The sequence below is a fragment of the Oryzias latipes genome, chromosome 5 (genome assembly GCF_053564925.1).
Source record: "Oryzias latipes strain Hd-rR chromosome 5, Olatipes_Hd-rR_3.1".
Lineage (NCBI taxonomy): Eukaryota > Metazoa > Chordata > Actinopteri > Beloniformes > Adrianichthyidae > Oryzias > Oryzias latipes.
The window spans coordinates 8,518,699-8,540,743 of record NC_136241.1 but is presented as its reverse complement, the minus strand read 5'-3'; the positions used below and the strand labels follow the sequence as shown (position 1 = coordinate 8,540,743).

Genomic DNA, 22,045 nt, shown 5'->3' with positions numbered 1-22,045 from the left:
TACAGGGAACGGTGGTGGCTTACGGTTCTGCTCCGAGTGGCGTTCCCGTAGCTGGACGTCAGACCTCAGGGCAGCCGTGTCAAGTTCTTCGAAGGAGTCCGCTTCCGGCTGGGTACATAAGTGATCTTTAATATGTTCATTAAGCGACTGGTAAAAAACTCCCTTGAGTGCAGGGTCCGGCCATCCAGCTTCGACTGCTAAGATCCGGAAGTCAATGAGATGGTAACCGGGTGGCTTCTTCCTGCTTACGAGGTTGGTCGAAGACGAGGCGGAATTCCCCCAGGAAGCGTTCAAAAGGGAGATGCGTGATGGGATGGGCGGCCAGGAATGCTTGAGCCCATTGAAGAGCTTTACTGCGGAGAGAGTTTACGATTAACGAAATGAGACTGTGATCGGCTAGATAATACATGGGGGCTTGTTGGAAAATCAGTTTGCATTGAAGTAGGAACCCTCCGCAGGCTGCAACGTCACCGTAAAAAGGTTCCGGCTGTAGACGAACATTTTCCGAGGTGAAAGGTGGAGCGGAAGTGGCATTGGTTCCGGAAACAGTGGATGGAGCTGCGGCTGCAGGATTAATAGTTTGACCGGTCAGTTCCATTAGGGATTGCGTGATGCCGTCGAGGCGGGGAAATAATTCCTACTGGGCAGTAGACATCTGAGTTAGAGCGTCAGCTTGGCGATTTAATAGGTTACCTTGGAATGCTATGGCATGACGAAGCCCTTCCGGGTCAGCTGGGTCAGGCATTTGGCCAGTTCGTTCTGCCATGATTGGGGCGAGAGTTCAGAATGACCCAAACGCTGGAACCCGGAAAGAGGCTAGGACTCAACGGTAAGTTTAAGAGATTTACTCGAGAACAGAGGTTGACGGGATTCTTCCTAGGCGAGGAGCAGCGGCTGGCTGGAGGGATCTTGAGGCGGATTTTCCAGAGGGAGAACTGCGACGTCTGTGGACTGAGACCAGGTGAGTATCCAACAGGTTTCTTTCCTGAAGCAGAGCGAGAGGTAAAATGAGCAAAGAGTAACGAGACAGGAGTCAAAAACATGAGCTGACCAGACTATGCACCATAGGAGGAACAACGAACTGGCACCGGCTGATGATCCAGGAGGAGCTTAAGAAGGCAGAAGATACGAGGTAAGTGGTTGCAGCTGGTCGCGTCCAATACAGGAAGGAGGGGGGAGGAGGGAGTGGCTGACAGGCCATGACACATCTCTCCGCATGAGACTGGGCTTTCCGAAAATGCAATCCAATTGTACAAAAAGCCAACGCCGTTTTCTGGCAATCATCTAGCTAACCAGCAGTTAAATGATGAAAAGCGGTTGTACGTTTCATCACTGACTAGGTTGGCGGGGGACCAGAGAAAATTACAGTGTCTGACATCGACTTTTGCACACTGTTTCTCTGTTTAATTTGAAAATTTCTGACTGTCTCCGTGGGCGTCATAACCACCTGCGTGAATTACAACTCGACGGAACCTGGACTTACTCTGGGCTAACATCCTAAGGTTTCCTTTGATGTCACCACCTCTAACTAGAGTATGAATAGAATAAAAAATAAATTCACTCATACATGAATTGCTGTGCATGGAATAAATAAACACAAAACACATTTTTTTAAGTAAAGAAATCAATATGTGTATTTATTTACGGATAAAATAATTGTGTAATCATAGAGATGTTTCCATTTTTTTGACCCCAAATCTTGCAGACTGTACAAGGGGCCTTGAGTGCAGTTAATGTGACTGACATCAAGCCATTAGGGCAGATGTGACTATTCTTTACCAATGACTATGTACGGGCACTCTACGACTTCATCACTTATATGTAATAAGTGTTTGCAATTAACAAATACCTTATGATAGATACACTTACCACACACATGACAATAGTATGTTCCATTTTTAGTGAGCCTCAAGGGAACTGCAAGACTGTGATATCCTTGAGATTCACCTTAAATCAGCCACTCCTCTTTATGACCCTTCAAAGGCCCGGACAATCTACAACATGCAGGTTGACTTCTGTAGGGGTGCAAATGACTGTAGCTTCATGTGCTTTTGAAACATCCTCATAGGTCGTGGTTTGGAAAAAGATCCCTGAGGGTTGTATGATGACAAACCCAGATATCTGCTCTTCTGCCGTTCTTCATATCCTGTTTTTCAAATCAGTGGCACCTCTCCCCCAAAAATAATCTCATCTGACAGTTACTTCTACATAGATATAGGACTGTACTGTTATGGGAACGAGATGGATGAAGAAAAGAAGAAAATATTTTTTAATTGGATTAACTTTTATTTATCTTACTTGGAGAAATTTACTCATCATGGTCGTTCAAAGAAAAAAGACAAGTGACGGTACGATTACAGCTCACTAGATATTGGATCAAATAAACAAATAAGTAAACAAATACATAAGTAATTGTGCATAATAGTAAAAAAAATAATAATTAATAAAAAAATAGGTTCTTCATGCATCAGACTGTGATCAGACCATCCAAGTAGGGGGAGGGGAATGGAGGGCTACAGTAAATCCAGCGTCTTCTTCTGCCTGGTTTGGCTCCTGATGTACTGGACGAATGTGGGGAGGGGGGCAGAGAGAGGGGGGTTGATTGAAGTGATCAAGCAGGAAGAACTGTGGGTGGCGCGTCTGCATCCTGGAAACCCGTTCACACACAACGTGTCCCCCACATTTCTTCTTTCCAGGGAAACCACAGAGTCCAGGGTCAGTCCATTCAGCCACGTCTCCCTGAACTCCCGCTGTAGCGCCGTCAGCCAGTCAGTTTTGCTGGGGAGGGAACGAATGTTGCCCGTAATAATGGATGGGATGAACGGCTTATACCTTCGGTTTCTCTCCCGCAGCTTTCGTTCGGCCCTGCAGCCTCTTCTTTCTGACTAAGTTGCATAATTAAAGCAAAGCCACCATACCCCCTGTCATCAGTGTTTAGCCCAGAAGAAGAACTCTCATTAGTTTGATAGATCAAATTCAACAACAGTAAAACAATGAGCTGCATATTTGACATTTGAATCACATTTGAGCAGTGTATGTGCATAAAAAACGTGCATGCATGGCGTTTATTCATTCACAGACTGCTGTTTTTGTGTGTGTGTGTGTGTGATGGGGGGGGGGTCTCATGTCACAAAAAATGTGGATGTCTGATTAAAGTTTAATGGCACTTCATTCGTTAGTTTCAAAAAAGCTTTGTTTCTGAAAGACTTGCTGCCTAAGAAACCTCCTCTAGCATCAAAGTTTCGGTGAATTTATGACCGGTCTTCGTGTGTGCAGTTTGTGTGCATAGTTGTGGTCTTTCTTTTAAGATGTTCTTCTGTTAATGTTTCCCACAGCAGCTCTGTTTCCTGTTTTTGAATCATCTCTGTGGTCCTTTGGAGTTTTGACTGCACGAGGACCCAGGACTTAACCCTTGTGCTATCTTAGATGACCCCACCCTTACACTGACGTGTTCTCCCTACCATGACAAAAGTGGATAAAGGTGGAAAGATTTCATGTAATCCATGGACACCAGTGAAGATCACAAATCATTGAAGAAAAAAGGTTCAGAGCACTGTCTGCACAACTCCCAACGTTAAAGTGCCTAGGATATCACAAGGATTACAGAAGGAGCTGCTACAAAATTGGATGCAACGAAGATTTGAAATGCAACTCAAGTCGTGTATGCTTGAATTTGCATTTTTTTATTTCAATTCATTTTAATTTAAAGAGAAATGGGCTGTGGAAGATGTTGGTAAAATGGCTTTGGAAGGCAGTGCAGCATCAATTCAAAGATTTAAAACAAAAAAACCAGAGCTGACCCTTAGGTTTGCTGGACGTGACGTCTGTACAAGCTACAGTAGTTTGCTTTTTTTGTCCATCTTCTCAAACAACATTGTCTGCAGGATGTCGGTGAAGCTGCGGTTCGACTCTCCGTCAGAGGGAGGTTTGCTACAAAGAAGCCGCTCCTTCACTGGAGGGTTCAGCTCTTTGACCGGTCGACAGCGGTGAGTCACACAGTATTATCAGCTGTGAAGTCTAACAACTGTTGGTCATGGTAAATGGTGTATTCTTCTATTGCACTATTTTACCTTCCTAGAAGTCCTAAAGTGCTTTATAGTCACAGTCCTATTCACCTATTCACACACGGATGGCAGTTCCACAGCTTAACACTGGCGCCAACCTATAACCACCAGGAAGATCAATGGGGGGTCAGTGTCCTGGGGGTTCTGCGCGGAGCAGGAAGCAAACCTGTAATCAGAGGTCCGGTGCTCTATCTATGCACCACAGCTGCCCGTCATATCCGTTATAGGAAGCTTGAAAGGGAAGAAAACGATTTAGACATTTAGGGCCCCTTGGTGTGGAGGGTGAGGGGACATCACTGTGAGTAATCAGGAGATGTCCCCTTAGTGCCCTACTCGCCAATTTTAACTGCACCCCCCTTAGTACATACACCCCTCCCCTTTCAATATATACATTCAAACATAAACACACACACATGCACACAAACACCCTCTCAAGCACCCATACACGCACACACATTTTACAAGGAAGGTGGGACCTGGGTCCATCTGTCCCCTACCCCTTCCCTGGTGGGGGGTGTGGGCCCCTTGGCGATGGCGGCCGTGTCCCTTGGGTGCCGGCTCCCTGGGCCCGGCGGTGCTCTCTCCGCGCGGTGGGGGGGTTCATATTACACCTGAGCCGGGGGTGTTCGTGTCCCTGGGGGGTGGGTCCTGGTCCTTGCCCCTGGGCGCTGGGCCCCGCCAAACTTCCAACATGGCCGAGCCTGGTCGGGCCATATTTATAACACCCCTTGTGGGCCGCCCTTTTTTCCCCGGGGTTCCCCCCTCCTGGGCGGGGGCGGCGGGCCCCTGCCTTGCTCCTACCTGGACCAACCGTGGGCCGGGTGGGTGGCTGCCTGGGGTGCGGAGCGGGTCTCCCTTGGGGGGTCCTGGCTCGTACCTGGGGTCGGGGCGGGGGGATGCCCGGAACTCCTGGGTGGTGGTGGGGTGCTCGTCTGGGGCTGTGGGCGTCCCTCTCCGGTGGGGCCCTGCGTTGGGCTCTTCCGGCGCGGCGGGGGGCTGCTTTCCTGGCTGGGCTGGGGCGGCGCTCTCTTTCCCTCTGCGCCTCCCTGCTCTCTGGCTCTGGGGGCCTCGCGGCGGTCCTGCTGGCCCTGGCCTGGGTGGCGGTCTTGGTCGCCCGGGGGGCGGTTGTTCCCTGCCTGTTCCCGTGTGGCGTTGGGGGAATTCCGGCTGCCGCTGCTGCTGCGGCGGGGGTATGGGTGTGGGGGTGGCTGGGCGCTCCTCCTCCTTCTTTTCACATTCCACCATCCATTTTAGAAGAACATAAACACTCACCTGAGCACAGGTGTTAGCTCACCTTTGCACTAATAGTTTGCATGATTGAATGAATGAAAGATTTCACACTAGTTGGTTTAAAGGCATAGGTATGCGTTCGTGAACACTATCTGTTTTGTGTGCATGTTGACATGTGGACATTTTTGCGGCTAGCAGGTGTGTTGATAATATTTGAATGTGTGTGAACAGGCCCCGCCCTTTTTGTACTACATTTGAACCGTACCGTAACGATAAACAACCAGTAAGCCTGTCTGCTCTATGCTCCTTCATGGTCTTACCCCCCTTCCCCTCCTATTATCACCCCCTACCCCCCCTCTCTCTAGCGTCCCTCTCTCTTCTTCCCCTCTTTCCTTTTCCGTCCGGTCCAACACCAAAGATTTTCAAACATGATTGAAATTAATAAAGTTTGGCCTCAACTACAAAAGGGGTTTATTCAGACATACCTTTGGTTTGTCTGAAGATGAATAACCCCTCTTGTTAAAATAAAATATGTCCAACACAAGAGGCCCTCAGCTCTCATCTGTTTGCCTAGCTGTTGGGCAGGACAAGTTAGAAAAAAAAAAAAAAAAAGAAAACGATTAAATATAATAAAACTGATCAGGTCATCCAAATAATTCAGTAAAGTTGGGTTAATGCTGTCATCTGTTGTGAGGAAGAGAACTGAAGACAATTTCCATAAGTTCACTAGACTCATTGTTTTATGGGAAACCAGAAAGTCTGAAGTTAAATTCACTTGTTACAAAGTTCCCAGTATGGCAGAACCCAGGGGCTGCAAATCTTAGCCCCCTTATTCTTTCCATGTTGAGTTTTTATCACTGTTACTGTTATGCAGCCCCATGACCCTGAAAAGGATTAAGCAGGTTAAGAAAATGGATGAAGGTGCCATACTGCATGAACATGAACATGGAACTGCTGTTAATGATGCACACAGATCCTTCAAGTCAGGAGTTTGTGCTGAAGTGGAGCAGCGTGTAAGTCTCAGGGGGTGAGGCAAAGACTCTTGATGTATTTCAGATGGAAACTTGCTGATTGAGTAAACGATCTTTGCCGAAGAGGTTTTAAAACGGACGGTGGTTCTCTCTCCCTACACCCTGACACGGTGCCTCAGATCAGCTGATCAGCTTCTCTTGGAGGTACCGAGGTCCAAGAGCAGGCAGGTTCAGAGAGGAACGAGGGTTTTCAGTTTGTGTTCTGAGGCTGTGGAACGTGTTAGTACTGAGGGTCCGTCAAACATCCTCACTTTCTATTTTTAAAAGACTTCTTAAGACTTTTCATATCTGGGCTTTTCACTCAGCAAGAGACTATTTTCTACTGGTTTAGTTTATTTGAATTTTTTTAAACTGTGTAAGTATTTTAATATGTTTTAAATCTTTTGATGTTTTACTCTGTCACTATTTAGCTGTTTTATCCTTTTAATTGGGGTTTTAATGTTTTAAAGTACGGCTTCTTGTTCGACAACATAAGGTGCCACATGGTTGAATTGGATTTGACCACGTTTATATGGGATTGAAATGGCAAAACGCCATTGAGATGACACCCAGATGTTTAACCTGAACGGAGGAGGAGACTGCGGATAAATCAACCAACCAAACCCCCATTCTGCCTCTGGACCTATCCATAGCTTTGTCACTTCCTCTATCAATTACAGCAGCTTTCTCCTCTATGATATTCCACAAATACTCCTCCTTAAACTCCACTCGGTCACAACACCACCTTATGAACACCACCATATTTGTCTGACCTCTTCCGTGTCTCAAACAGTTTACGCAGATCCTCGCCCTCCATCCGCTTTAGTACCATGATTACATGCTCTTCCTCTGCGGAAGTATTCGTTTTCACATCCCTTTCTTCTCAAAAAAGTATGTTCCTTATTGGACCCACAGTGAACTCAGGGTGTTATTTTGGAGTTAAAGGAAACCAGGTGACAAACACAGAAACGCAAACCTGATGTGACAGACTAGGAACCCTTTATGTGCACAAAGCTAAATTTAACTTCCTGAATAAATGTTCGGACGTTAATGCAGGAGAGACATTCAGATGCTTTTAAGCATGGAGGCACACACAGTTCTGAGCATCCACTCTGTATCCAAACATGGCGGCCCATGATCCTTCATTGGCAAGCTTTAATGTGGTGAGCAGGAACATAAAACAAACAAACCTCAGAGAAGACAAACAGCTCACGACACAAAGCACTTCTGAAATGTTGTTTCTGATTTAAGGAATGTTCAATGTTTGTTTCTTTCTGTCAAAATCAGAGTGTTACTGATAGATGAACACTGGGGACTTCATTTTCTCACATGGTTTGTGTTTGTCAAACTTGACGCTAGAACAAAACAGTGAGAACAGGCTTTTGGAATGTTGGGGTTTTCTGTGACAAAGTAAGGCTCATGTTAAACTCACGGCTGAACCTTTGAGGAACTTTTTTCACTTTTTCCAAAACCCAAACAATTCTGTGTGTGCAACAAACCAAATGATCAAAGTCTTAGACAGAACTCCCACTGGGCACAAACACATTCATTAGATATCTAAATCATGGCTGTGTCAATGTATACAGCTATAGATATGCATTACGTATCTGACCTCGATTCACAGAGATCTATGGCACATCACCGTTTAGATTTCCAGCAGATGATTTTCCCACACCTAATCGTCTCACAGTCCCATCATGCCTTGCATGTTGCAAACAAGCCATGTGATTAGTTTCTGAATGATATCTGCATGTAGAGGTCTACATCTACCTGTAGACATCTGATCTTTAGACCTTCTTTGGATATTTTTTATACGTCTAATAGAGGACTTTTTAAAGCATTTTCCAGATAAAAAGAAGAAATACTGCTGTTTTACATCCATCCATTCATCTTCAGAACCCACTGAACCCATTTTGGGGTCACAGAGTTGCTGGTTCTAACCCAGCTATTGCTGGGCAAAAGTGAGTGACCCTGAACGAGTCACCATTCTGTTGCCTCTCTCTCTGTTGCTGTCTGGAAGAACCATTTGGGTTGGTTTTCTAACTGACCAGAACCCGGTGAGGGAAACTTCCCTGTCAAGAAAAACACATTTCCTTTGTTTCAGTGGATTTTAATCCATTTATAAAATTTAGCTTTAACATATTTACAATGATATAAAGTTTTAAACTTTTTCTCTTTATATTTTAACTCATTTTACTTTAACAGCAGCACATACCAGTTCCTTTCAAAATAAAATACACCTAAATAAGTGTGTCAAATCAGAATCTCCTGCTGCTGTAGATTGATTTGAAGTAAAAATGCTAGAAATAAAACTGCTAGTCAAATTTGTTTCCATCATTGTGATTTTGGTATACCATCACCTTTTTTCTCCTTTCACCATCAAATATAAACATGACAACTTGGGTGTAGAATCCACTTTTTTACCCTAATCTATACATGTTAATATAGTTCTATATTTTAAAAGCTTCACATCTGAACAGCAGAACATGAGAAAATGTGCTTTAAGCTCCTTCTGATAATCCCACACTCAATCCTTCAATTTTTAATAAATTCAAGATTAAAAACTCAAAAGATTGTGAGGGTATACATGACAGTGGGGAAAGAGGTAATTAATAATTTCTTTAAGCCTCTAACGTTTGTCACTTATTACAATCAGTGAGTTTCCCAAACCAAATGAAAATAGCAAAAGTGATTCCTATCTATGAGAGCGAAGACAAACACCACTTTACAAACTATAGACCTGTTTCTCTTCTTCCACAATTCTCAAAAACTTTAGAAAAAATATTTAATGATAAATCAGTTATAATTATTGATAACCACAACATTATCAATGAAAACCAATATGGTTTTAGAGAAAACAAATCAACCTCATTGGCTATCATTAATGCTGTGGAGGAAATCACAAAGGCTCTGGACAAAAAGAAATTTGCACCTGGAATTTTCATTGACTTAAAAAAAGCATTTGACACTCTTAATCATGAAATGATTGGATCTTGGAAAAAACAAGATCGAAGGATTGAAGTACAGTAGTTTTATTTGACTATAAGGTAAGAGCAACCTAGTGACATCACAGCAGACAGCACACGTGTGATGTCAGCAAAAACTGATCAGTCCATCATTCCAGTCCAATGTGTGGAAACACTTTGACTGTAGCATACAGTGACCATCCAGTGTGCTAGAATTTTCTAACAATGTTCCCTTTGGATCATTTGGAGGTGGAAAAACCACAGTGGACTGAACTTTAGAAAACTAAAATGTGAATGGATTTGACATTCATTCTTGTTTACTCGTTTGTTTGTACACATATTTAATTTACACTTGATTATCTTGAGGAAACACAAGGAATCTAGAAAACTTCACCTGCACTGTTCAGTACCAGGTATTTGTCTCTAAGTCACACTGGTGGAAGTTTTGGCTAAAGATGTCCTGGATCCATTTTAGGTCAGAGAATTGAATTCAATCGAATTAATCACAACGAACCAATATGGACTATAAACCAGATCATTAGCCACAAATCATGGTATGAATCGATTTGTTGTTAAAATAAATTGCTACACAACTATTGTCTACACCTTAGAGGACAGGTTTACTGTGGAAGAGAACAAGGGATAAATATGTGGCAGGTGGAGATAGTGTAACAAGGAGGAGTCTTGGGTGTAGGGGCTGGTTTAGCAGAAAAAGGACTAATAATCCAAAATGCTTCTTCATGGTCCAAGCGAAGTCCAAGTCCAGATTCCAAAAGGAAGAGACAAGGTGATGAGAAAGGGTGGACAGAAAGGGAGTAAAAAGAATCAGAGGCAGACTGGGAAGACCTCCATCCACCCTTATTCTGTTTGTGGTTGCAGGGTTGCTAGAGCCTATCCTAGTAACTGCCCGGCTGAAGGCGGGGTACCCGGTGGACAGTTACAACCCACTGGCTTTTATAAAATATGAGGACAGATATTTAAAGTAAATCTGTGTTTTTTCTCCTGTCCGTAGCTCTCTTCGCACCAGAGTCACATCAAAAGGAAAAACTCCCAAGATGCAGCTCTACTCCGCCAGAGGGCCAGGAGCCATCTGGTCTCTGCAGCCGGAAAAGGTGGACGGAGTCTTTAAGGCACTTCGCGAAGGACTCAAGTAGGAAAGAATAAAGTTTCACTCAAGTATTTCTTATTAATCAGGGAAGGAACTCCCACCAGTGTGATGTCATAACAGCAAAGAGACTTCTGTGAAGTTTTGAAGCAGTTGTTATCAGAAGCATGCAGGAAGTCGGGAGATAAATCTGATAAGTCAATAGCTAACAGACTAACATGTCAACAAATGAAAGGGATACAACTCAAATCTTTAAGTCATGACAAATCTACTCTGACAGAAGCTTTAACCCTTGTGCTATCTTAGGTGACCCCACCCTTACATTGACGTGTTCTCCCTATCATGACAAAGGTGGATAAAGGTGGAAAGATTTCATGTAATCCATGGACACCAGTGAAGATCACAAATCATTGAAGAAAAGAGGTTCAGCGCACTGTCTAGTGGGTCTGGATGACCCCACTCCCAATTTTTAAGTTCCTATAGCACAAGGGTTACGCTGCCTACAAACCTAACCTGATTCGCATGGCAGAGGCGACCAGTTTTAATCAAAAAACGCACAAATGCAATCTGAGGTCCTGCGGCGAGATTTGAGCAAGGGGGGCAATAGAAATATATATAAGATATATATAATAGACATATACATGAGGACGGATCATCTCTGAAGTCACCCATAGACTTCTGCACTCCGCTACTTGAAGCCTAATTTGTCAGCTCATAGTCACCACCATAGAATTAACTTTGCCCAACTCAGATGTTTCAATATGGGGAAAAGAGAAAGGACCAGATTACACAATGTTTTACCCTTTCTTTTGTGAAAGGGTGAGTTCATTTGTGTTAATTCTCATAATTATGATTTAATGGAAACAGTGAAATTGTGTTTTTTCTACATCTCTAGAATTTTGACAACAGTTTGTGCATATTTGTAATGCAAACGTAATATTTAAAAATATTCAGATATTTTTTTACCTTTAGTTGTAACATGTATTTACTGAAGTATCTGCAGTTTTGTAGAACAAATTGAGCTGTCGAAGAACCAATGGAAAGAGAAATAGATCAAATGAAACTAAACAAGTTAAATACAGTTTTTAACATTTTGAACATGTTACAGCTCATAACAATGTCTTACCTTCATGCAAATAAGTAATGACAATGACAGAGACTTTGTTATACTGCAATCCTTCAAGTCCTGGGTTTTCTTAACTATGCGACAGCACAGAATCACAGCTGTTTGTTAAAGTGAGGAGTTACAAGATTATCTCTATGTCCCGAAAGTTTTCTGTCTGTCTTCACGGTTTTACTTAAAAAAAAATCTGAATTACCCGTGCGATGTCAGTCACTTTACATGAAGTGATTATAGGGTTACTGAAGCCGTTCTGAATTCTGTCCTTAAATAATTTGACCTTGAGATAAATAAAAATGCTGAGAAAATGTAAATGTTTTTAATGTTAAAAATGATTAAGATATTATTGCGAAGACATTTTGAAAATAATAAAGCAAATTACTAGAATTAACAGAAATGATATATTTTCATGGTTTATTTTCTAATGGAAACTAGGAAACGTAGGAAACAAGCTAAACATCCAAGATCTGTTCCCAGAATCCACCGTGATCACCATCTGTCAAATATTAAACCACATGGCACTAAAGGGGTTAATTTGAGGGGCAAACATCACTATTTTAACATTGAAGTCTGTGGAAGTTTCTCACTGAAAGCACCAGAACTAGCATTCATTTGAGGCATGGCAACATTTTGTCATTGCCTGGTTAGAATCTCCCCCACGTTCACACCGAACACAATTTGCACGGCAGTGGCGTACAATTACAATGTTAAGTCAATGTACAGCCAAGATCTGAAGTCCTGTGATGCAGTCTGAGCATCGGGTCGGTCCGGCAGCAGGGCGTCCAGAGTTAAACAATCAGGAGCTCAGCTTTGAGCACATGTTAGGACAGGCATCGTATGGCTTAAAAAGCAGCGTTTTACCGCATTCCAGACTGCATGTCCAAAACAGTGTTTTATCAAAAACATGAAAATCGACAATTCTTAGGCTTGACACAAAATGGCTCCCAAGCTGTAGGTCATGTGGCCATCCAACAATAGAAAACACACGTTGGATATCACACACAGAAATACAGTAAATACAAACACACAAGCCATCTGGCTCCAACATGGCAGGTTCAATATTGCAAAATAAGTGGCGACTGAATTTAATTCATTTGGTTGAAGCCGAAAGTAAACTCACTCCAGTTCTCATATACCGTCAATGAAACAGACACACAAATGTACACACATGACACACTTGCACACACACACATGCATAGATACACAGAGATATGCACACAGACACACATACACATGTAAGACACACACTTGTGCACATAGATGCACGCACTCAGACACACGAAAAAAAGACACACGCAAAAAGACACACACACACACACACATAGTAACCCGCACGGTCCAACTGTATTTGTGTTGTTTGGGTCTCAGCCAGGGGAACAAATCTGTTGAAAATCAAAGCAATGTTCCCTGACTCAGACAGGATTTGGATGCTTTTGAGAGCTCCAGTTAATCTACTGCTATCCAGAAGCTGCAAACTGCAGTGCTGATGTGCCGTATGTGTGCAGGGAGTATCTGGAGGTCCATCAGGCGGAGATGGAGCTGCTGTCCTCACAGCAGAGAGAGACAAAGAGGAACTCCAGGCTGGTAAGGAGGGAGGGGGAGGAACTGACGTTACCGCCTATTTCAACAGGAAGTAAAATGACTGTGATTGAAAATTATGTTTTTTTCTGTTTTAGGCTTTTCTCTATGACTTGGAAAAGGTAATTTCTTTTAGAATACCTTAAACGCTTTTAAAAAGACTCTCTTATTTTGAAAGTCCCTCAGTTTTTGTGCTTTTATAGGAAATCCGAGCATTGGAGAGATACATACGGCGGTTAGAGTTTCACATCAGCAAGGTGATTTTTTTTTCATCTTGCAGCTGTTCTTAACACCAAACAACACTAACAGAGTGTCAGCCCGCTGTGTCTTCATTCTGTGATCAACACATTCATTCTGTCTGCAGGTGGAGGAGTTGTACGAGACCTATTGCATCCAGTGGAGGTTGTGTCAGGGAGCACACAACATGAAGAGAGCCTTCTCATTGTCCCCGTCCACCAGGGCCTCCAGGGAAAGCCTGCTGGAGCTAAGCCGCAACCATAGAACCAGCCTGCAGGTGAGAGGCCACCAATGGACATGGCAATGGGATTTGCTGTACGCTAGAGTCTTCTCCTCACACCATCATGCCTTGAGAACCTCAGCAAACGTCCCCGTTTGTGAATGTGAGCTTTTCCCCCTAGTGTGCTGTATGTCCTGTGCAAAGACATCTTTCAACTATTGTCCTCATGTGAGGTTGGGCACTAAAGTACAAAAATCAAGTAACCAGGAATCTTACAGAACTTTAATATTATATCCAGGAGTGGATGCGCTTCCAAATGACTGATCTTTCAATGCGTTTATTGTTTAGGACTCAAAATCTGGTCACAAAGTAGATGTGCTGATGGAGGGGTTAAACCCTTTAAAGATATACCTTTTCCCTTCAACAAAGCCTCGCAAAATAAATGATAGAAAAATGCAAGCAAACAGCTGCAGCGTGTTCTTCCTCTGTGAAGCATAAATGACCACCATGTTGTTCCTTGGGCGTGTGTGCAGAGACAATAGAGGTTTTTAGGTAGAGGCTCAAGACCCACCTTTTTATCATCTTAAATGCGTATTTATGAATTATTTATTAAGTTTCAGTTTATGCTTTCATTTGATTTGATTTGATTTATTGATTTATTTCAAGCATTGTAGTCAAAGCAATATAAAAATTAAAACATATTTATCAAAGTCATTACAGAAATGTTGAAATACATAGTTTAAAAAGACAGAAAATAAAACAAAACAAAAAATTCACTTAAATCACATTTTGCTTGATTAAATACATTGATCATTAACTAAAGTCAAGTAGAGCTTGATTTATTGCTTGAAAAGGAGTGGGAAGAAGTAAATTTATATAATCCCACCCCTACTGAGTTAATTCATGTTATAGTTTTACAGTTTTTGTAATCCGGTTCTGATCCGATAAATTCTTTTCAAGTAACAAAATGATTGATTATCTTCTATCTCTCTGTATTTTATTTTGCGCATTTAATGTTATTTTTCATTTATGCTTCTACACACATAATATGTATTAAACTTTAACATACCCCTTTTACGGTTTTTGGCCCAGTGTTTCTCTTTGGGGATCCTTTGTGCCAGGGGTTGCCGGTTCGGTCTAGGATTGTTGAGTAAACTCCAGCCATGAGTCCAAAAGAGCTAATATTCTATCTACACCCCACCCCCAAAACGACCCCACTAATTTAGATGCTTCCGTCCAAAAAACAAGTCCAGTGTGGAAATGACGTTCTGGAGATAAAGTTTTCTGTTTTGGAAAAGCTACTTAGGGTCACTACAAAAAACAAAGAACTTGCTTGTCAGACATTTTCTAACACAACTTTACTCTGGACAGCATTTGCAATCTCACACTCATCTGTCCCACATCAGCCTGAGGTTATCGAGCCGGTTTGGGGATGGGGTAGGGATAGACTCCAGGAGACCAGTTGTCTTGCTTGCTTTAAGTTCTGACCCCCCCCTCTGAGGGAAGTTTCCTTGTTTTGACATAAGTTGCTTCCTCCCCCCCCCAAAACCTCTCTCTGATCATGTGATGTGCAGGACATGTCAGCCATAGAGGCAGAGTTGGAAATCCTCCTTGGGGAGCTGCACATCAAAATGAAGGGTGAGAACACCATTTCTTTTACAATGTCCTAGAGTGGAACTTCCATCTTTCAAATACATTTTCCCTTGCAGGTCTGATTGGATTCGCCCGCCTCTGTCCTGGAGACCAATATGAGGTGAGCGTTTGTAAAACACAAGAAAAAGATGAAAACTAGAGGAAGGGACTGTCTCTGCTCTACTGCAAGGGCAATAAAAAATAAACAGTAACTAGCCGAATAATCAGAAAGTTAAAATGGAACTCATAAGTTGTCTGTAAAGATTTTCTAAATATTTCAACCTGACGGGGGTTAACCAAAAAGGAGTGAGAGCCTGTAACTGAAGGATCAATGTTGCCTTTAACCCTTGTGCTATCCTAGGCACTTTAACGTTGGGAGTTGGGTCATCTAGACCCACTAGACAGATCTCTGAACCTTTTTCCTTCAATGATTTGTGATCTTCACTGGTGTCCATGGATTACACAAAATCTTTCCACCTTTATCCACCTTTGTCATGGTAGGGAGAACACTTCAATGTAATGGTGGGGTCATCCAAGATAGCACAAGGGTTAATTATTTGATAGATTGTGTGGTGATTATTATTTGATCACTGCTGCAGTGACTGTTAAATTTGGGCTTATCCGTCTTTGTCCCATTTTCTTGTTGTTGCAGCAACTAACATATCTTTCCAGTGGTTTTGTTCTTATCTGTTTTCTGCCATCTCACTATAATGATCAGTGTTTGTTAGAACAAAAATGATGGGAAAAAAATCAGACCATGCGTAGTCAGTAAAAAAGTTGCAAGTTTTGACATTAGGAGTGCTGCCTTTGCTAGCTATCATTGGACACTGGCATTGTGATAAACAGCCATTACAATGAGAAAAAGTCTCTAATCTTAGATTATGGAGATTTGTTTATACAACAGTGTTCTTTGGGAAAAAAGTGTTTCATATCTTTGGATAATTAGAGAGGCGTGTTCACTTTACTCAGATAACCGCATTCCATTATGAGGTCATCAGTTCTTCACACGATCAGTGAAATCAGCAGTCATGACAGAGGCATCCACCTGGTGATGTTTCATCTGAAAATAAAAACATAAAGCTGATGAGTCACAATGAGGTAATGGGAAAGAGGAGTGGACGCTAGACTGAGGTCAGAGGTCAACATTTTAGAACAACAGAATGGATTCATGCAGAGAAAGAAAAGCACAGATGCAAGATTTGCTTTGAGGATGTTTCTGAAGAACAAGGAAGGTCAGAAGGAGGTGCATGTTATCTTTGTAGATCTAGAGGAAGTCTAGAACAGCATCAAGAGAGAGGAGCTGTGGTTTGGAAGAGGAGGTCTTGAGTAGTAGAGAAGAACATTGGGGTTGTTCAGGACACGGATGAGGGCTGGAGGACAGTGGTGAGATGTACTGTAGGTGGGATAGAGGATATGGAGGTGGGACAGCACCAAGGATCAGCTTTGAGCTCTTTCTGGTTTCCTGTGGTGACGGAAGCACTGACAGATGAGGTTAGAAAGGAATCTCTGTGGATCATGATGTTTGCAGATGACATTGTGATCTGTAGTGATAACAGGGAAGAGGTGGAAGAACATCTAGAGAGTTGGAGGTCTGCTCGGAAAAAAGAAGGATGGTCAGCTGCAGCAAGACAGAGAATCTGTGTGTAAATAAAAGGAACTGAAGTGGTTACAGGGAGAAGAGATGGAGAAGGTGGAGGATTGTAAGTTCTCAGGGTCAACAGTCCAGAACAACATAGAATGAAAAAGAGGTGGAGAGACGAGTTCAAGCAGGTTGGAACGGGTGGAGTAAGTTTCAGGTTGGATGTGTCTTAAGAGTGTCATCAAGAATGAAAGGAAAGGTGTAGAAGACTGTGGTGAGAGCAGCCATGCTGTTGGTTTTTGTTGAAGAGGTTTTGGAGGGGGGGCAAGGGGGGGCATGTTGTTGGTTTAGAGACTCCGATGCAGAGAAAGGAGGAAGAACTGGAGGCAGTAGAGATGAAGATGCTGAGGGTCTCTTTGGGAGGGACCGGGATGGATCAGAAATGAATCTCTCAGAGGAACAGATGGTAATCATGGTAGATGTTCTGGAGGTCAATGCTGGGAAGAAGATGGAGATGTTTGGACATGTTACAAGGAACAGTGATGATGTAAGTGAAAGGATGCAGAGGTTCGAGATACCAGGAAAGACCAAAGAGGGAGTTCATGGATAGAGAGAACTTGAGGAGGTTGGTGTGAGTGAGGAAAATGCAGAGGAGAGGGTTAGATGGAGGCTTATGATTTTCTATGTTGACCTCCTACAGAAAGCTGCTGAAATACAAAGAAGAAAAAGGGAAATAAAAGGTATTTTGACTGAGTGAAATGTTTTTCAGTAAAGAGTAGTGATATGCATGTTAAGGAATTCTTGACACTAAATTTAAATCAAGAACAAGTAAAAGTGTGGCCTTATGGTCATACTCAGACATTTAAAGCTGCTCACATTAATGCCAGTAAATGGGATTTTCTACCTTTCCGTGGTGTCTTGTCCTTTAACAGATGTTCAGTGGCGTCGAGTTAATATGTACTTCGATTTCCAACTAATGCAATGACAGTTTCCATCTTAGAACAGATTTTCCAGTGTTTGTCTCCTTCATGTCCTTTCAGATACCAGCGGTCGAAAATTGATAACCTCCCCTCCCCCTCAGTATACTTTCTCTGGTTCTCTGGGAAAGATGGGGGGTTACTTAATACTGTTGCCCTTTACCTGCCCAGCAATGGGAGTACTCTGAAAACATTCATGTAATGTTTTGGTCACGTGTTGTAGGATAGGATAATATGTTTGTATGGCATCCAAACTCATTAAGCTCTGATAATTTTTTTATACTTTTGTCATAAAATGGCAAGCATTGTTAGAGTTTTTCTTTGATAAATATTTTCTCAAAGCTAGAATGAGAAGTAGTTTTTCTTTATTGACCAAAATGAGATAAAACAACGTTGTTTCCTGGCGGTGTTTTAAAATCAGGTGGTGGTGCGTCTTGGCCGGCAAAGATGGAGGATCCGGGGGAGGATTGTGTCAGACGACTCTCAGTCCTGGGACGAAGAGGAGATTGTCTTCCTCCCACATATACATCACAATTTTGAGATCAAGGTCAGAAAATGTTGTCAAATCCACAGGCTTGCAGAGACAAACACACCCATGCATGTGTGTGTACAATCTCATCTTTCAGGTGGCAGAGGCAAAGGGTTTAGGTTGGCTGCTGGTTGGAACGGTGACGTGCACGAGCGCAGACTTCTTCGTGGCAAAGCCACAGCTGATGTTGGTGGACATCACAGAACTGGGAACCATTAAACTGCAACTGGAGGTCACCTGGAGGTAAAGTCACGACAACAGTGCTGAAACCAGGGAAATAATGTCCATGACTACCACAACGTTCTGCAGGAATCAGGAAGGGTTTGAAAATACATTGGTGAAAGAAGAGTAAGGGCAGGAGGGCATTTAACCTAGGTAAACCTTTGACCCTGAAATGGTGGCCCATTCCAGCCCATTTTGCACTCACACAGTACAGGCCTGTCTCACAATCTCAGGGAGACTGTTCCAGCTTTTAGCTGCACAAGTAGTTTGCCTTTTCTGGGGGGGGAGTGCTCCTGCCCCAGGTGAAAGAGTTCAAGTATCTTGGGGTCTTGTTCACGAGTGAGTAAAGATCGGAGTATGAGGTTGACAGGTGGATGGTTGTGGCGTCCGCTGTTATACGGTCGCTGTACCGGTCCATTGTGGTGAAGAGAGAGCTACAGTAAGTCAGAAAGTAAAGCTCTCAGTGTATTGGTCAATTTTCGTTCCAATATCATGGTCTATGGTCATGATTGGTCTGGGCTGCTGCACACTTTTATTACACTTCTTTTTTTGTATTTGGTGCTGTCTTTAGGCTTTCCTATCACTTCTGTTGGGTCAGTGAAGACTGTCTTTTCTGATCATTCAGGAGTTGACTTTGTACTGCCATCCAATATCCCCCTGACAACTGCTCCTGTCAGATATGTGCGGGGCTTGGATGAGAAAAAGGTGCTGATGTTTCAGTTTTTTTCTCTCTGGAATGGCCGAGCTTATATTCATCCCCGTTAACCAGAGAGTCCTTCCTCCTACAATTTGAACTGCTGCGAGTTCACATTTTGGATGAGTTTGCTTCCTTCACCAAAAGAAAATCCAGGCACACTACCGAGTGCTGGATCTCTGAGGAAATTTGTGCTTTACGATGGGACTGAAGGAAAGCTAAAAGAAGATGAAAGAAGGACAGACTCCAAATTTTCCTTGACCCCCCTCAGGGACAAGCTGTTATTTTTAAAGAAGCTGTCAAAAAGGCTTGGAGAGAGTTTTAGTCTGACTTTATCACCTCTGCTTACGGTGATCGGCGAACCCTTTTTAAGACCCTAAGTTCTTTACTTGAGTCAGACAGGAGTGGAAATCCTAAGGATAGTTCTATGGAAAATTATGAACAATTTAGTGAACTTTTTTTGGTCCTCTTTTACACTGTGTTCCAGGTATTCTACTCCAACGCCACCTGCACCAGTAGCTAAACATTATTTCTTTTTTATTGGTGTTCCTGATCGACGTAAAAGATGTGGTATCAAAGCTAAAACCAGCTGCCTCTTGTTGTGATGGTACGCCACCATGGTTTTTTGAGAAAGTTGACACTATAATTTGGTCAAATTATAGACCAATATCCAATCTACCTTTATGTGCAAAGATTTTAGAGAGCATTGTATATAAACAGTTGGTCTCTTCCTTAAATGCTCGTGAGATAGTAGAACCTTTTCAGTCGGGGTTCAGGTCTGGACATAATACAAAGACTGCTCTCTAGGTGGTTGTTCTTTGCAGCTCCTTACTGTGCAAGCGGTCGCAATGGGTTTCCTCCGTAGGGCGCTCCCTTAGAGATAGGGTGAGAAGCTTGGTCTGGAGAGGGCTTGGAGTAGAGCTGCAGCTCCTCCACATCCAGAGGAGCCAGTTGAGTTGGCCCGGGCATCTGATCTGGAGGCCTCCTGGACGCCTCCCTGGGGAGGTGTTCTGGGCATGTCCCACTGGGCAGAGGCCCCGGGGAAGACCCAGGACACGCTGGAGAGACTATGTGAGGAACTGAAGGAAGTGGCCGGGCAGAGGGAAGTCTGGGCATATTTCCTTAGACTGCTGCCCCCACGACCCCGGTCCCGGGTGAGTGGAAGAGAATGGATGGGTGGATGGATGGATGAATGGATGGATGGAGCTCTACAGTGTCCAGCAAGCACCACTGATGACATTTTAGCCATTGTAAAGAACACTTACTCTCTGTAGCAGCTGCTGTGTCAGGTTTTCTTACTCAAAGATACTTTAACCTGCTTTGAACTTTATTCAGTGACAGGTTGTGTAAATTTAAGTTTTTTAGACTCAAATTATCACTGCTAAATTGGGACACATTATTTATATTCAGTCACAATCTTCTCAATTAAATCTAGAAAATGGGGTAAGAAAATGTTTGTGTGATTCATGTCTGAAGGAATGTGTATTTGTGTGTGTGTGTGTGTGTGTGTGTGTACTGCAGTCCATTCGACAGTACTGAGCGGTTCAGGCCTCAGTCCATCAGCAGGACATCAGTTTCCAGCAGGAAGAGCTCGATTTACAGCTGGACGGCCCCGAGCACTCCTTCCTTCACAGAGAAATATTTCATGGTGAGTGTTCTCAGACAAACATACATGCACACAACTTAAGACAACACAACAAATGCAGGACCAGTGGAAAACAAAAACATAAACTCACCTGTCACTTTCTCAGGTCCCCCTTGCCAGTACAGTGTTCCCCCGCGTATTCGCAGATTTTCTTTTTCCAGTCACATGATTCCTCCGGTTCATCACAAAAGCTCAGAGCTCAAGACGCTTGTTTGAGACTTTTGCGTCTGAAGGAGGTGATGCGGGGGAGGAAGGGAGTTGGATGAAGAGCATGTTGGCCCGTTGGCTTCCTTGTTGGCTGCTAAGGAATATTTTACAGCTATTTCCACTGGTTCCTGAATCGCTGTAACTGAAGTTTGTGCCCCTGCACAGAGAAATGGCATCAGCGGACTCAGAAACGGGCGGCAAAAATCCTGGTACGCTCAGGAAGAAGATTAGTTCTCATTCGGATGAATCAATGAAACCCGGTTTTTCTTGAAGAAGATGACCTCTCGCACTTAACCGATGAAGGAGGAAGAACGGACTCCTGGTTTTAAGGCACAGAGTGACAGAGAGACACTCCTAATGTGCGTTATGAAGTATTATCTTGGTCTTGTCCAGAAACTGACGGGGGCTGCATCAATAATTGGAAGACTTTCTGGAACAAGTCTGGTTTTCTTAGACCGTCATCCGTCTTTAGATGGTACAGCTTAAATCATTTTATTATCCTCCCAAAAGCAGTTTTCTTCCTTTTGCCTTTGGGCCTTTGGTCATCTGCCCAAAGCTACATTGCTACTGCATCCAAATCTGGCAAAATGAGAATAAATACAAGGTTTTAACCCTTTTGCTATCTTAGATGACCCCACCCTTACATTGACGTGTTCTCCCTACCATGACAAAGGTGGATAAAGGTGGAAAGATTTCATGTAATCCATGGACACCAGTGAAGATCACAAATCATTGAAGAAAAAAGGTTCAGAGCACTGTCTACTGGGTCTAGATGACCCAACTCCCAATGTTAAAGTGCCTAGGATAGCACAAGGGTTAAACATCTTTTAAAATTAAATGAGCTATTGAATTGTGGAAAATGGTGAAAATAAACCAATGTAGCCCATTAGATGTCAGATGATTTGATCTATCAGACAGAAACCAGCAAGAATATGTTAGAATTTGAATTGGGATTTCATTAAGGAATTTAAAAGAATAAATTGAACTGAAACATCCAGAAGATCAATAAGGTTTAGAGAAAATGTTTGTT

The 22,045-nt window shown here is 42.9% G+C and overlaps 1 protein-coding gene across 9 annotated transcripts in view; it reads left to right on the top strand.

Annotated features, from left to right (window-relative positions):
• ripor3 (RIPOR family member 3) overlaps positions 1-22,045 on the top strand; it is a 50,556-nt gene that overhangs the window by 14,279 nt on the left and 14,232 nt on the right. For 2 of the 9 annotated variants that reach the window (XM_078947980.1, XM_078947981.1), the window contains 12 exons: positions 3,885-3,986; positions 10,283-10,420; positions 13,001-13,079; positions 13,172-13,195; positions 13,277-13,330; positions 13,438-13,587; positions 14,902-14,967; positions 15,105-15,168; positions 15,240-15,283; positions 18,140-18,265; positions 18,345-18,490; positions 20,685-20,811. In XM_078947980.1, coding sequence (XP_078804106.1) covers positions 3,886-3,986; positions 10,283-10,420; positions 13,001-13,079; positions 13,172-13,195; positions 13,277-13,330; positions 13,438-13,587; positions 14,902-14,967; positions 15,105-15,168; positions 15,240-15,283; positions 18,140-18,265; positions 18,345-18,490; positions 20,685-20,811 — 1,119 coding nt within the window. In that variant the 5' untranslated portion in view covers position 3,885. Of the gene's footprint in view, positions 1-136; positions 962-1,068; positions 1,133-3,884; positions 3,987-10,282; positions 10,421-13,000; positions 13,080-13,171; positions 13,196-13,276; positions 13,331-13,437; positions 13,588-14,901; positions 14,968-15,104; positions 15,169-15,239; positions 15,284-18,139; positions 18,266-18,344; positions 18,491-20,684; positions 20,812-22,045 lie in introns of those variants that run through there. The other 7 variants (XM_023954824.2, XM_078947982.1, XM_078947979.1 and 4 more) reach the window with 6 other exon arrangements.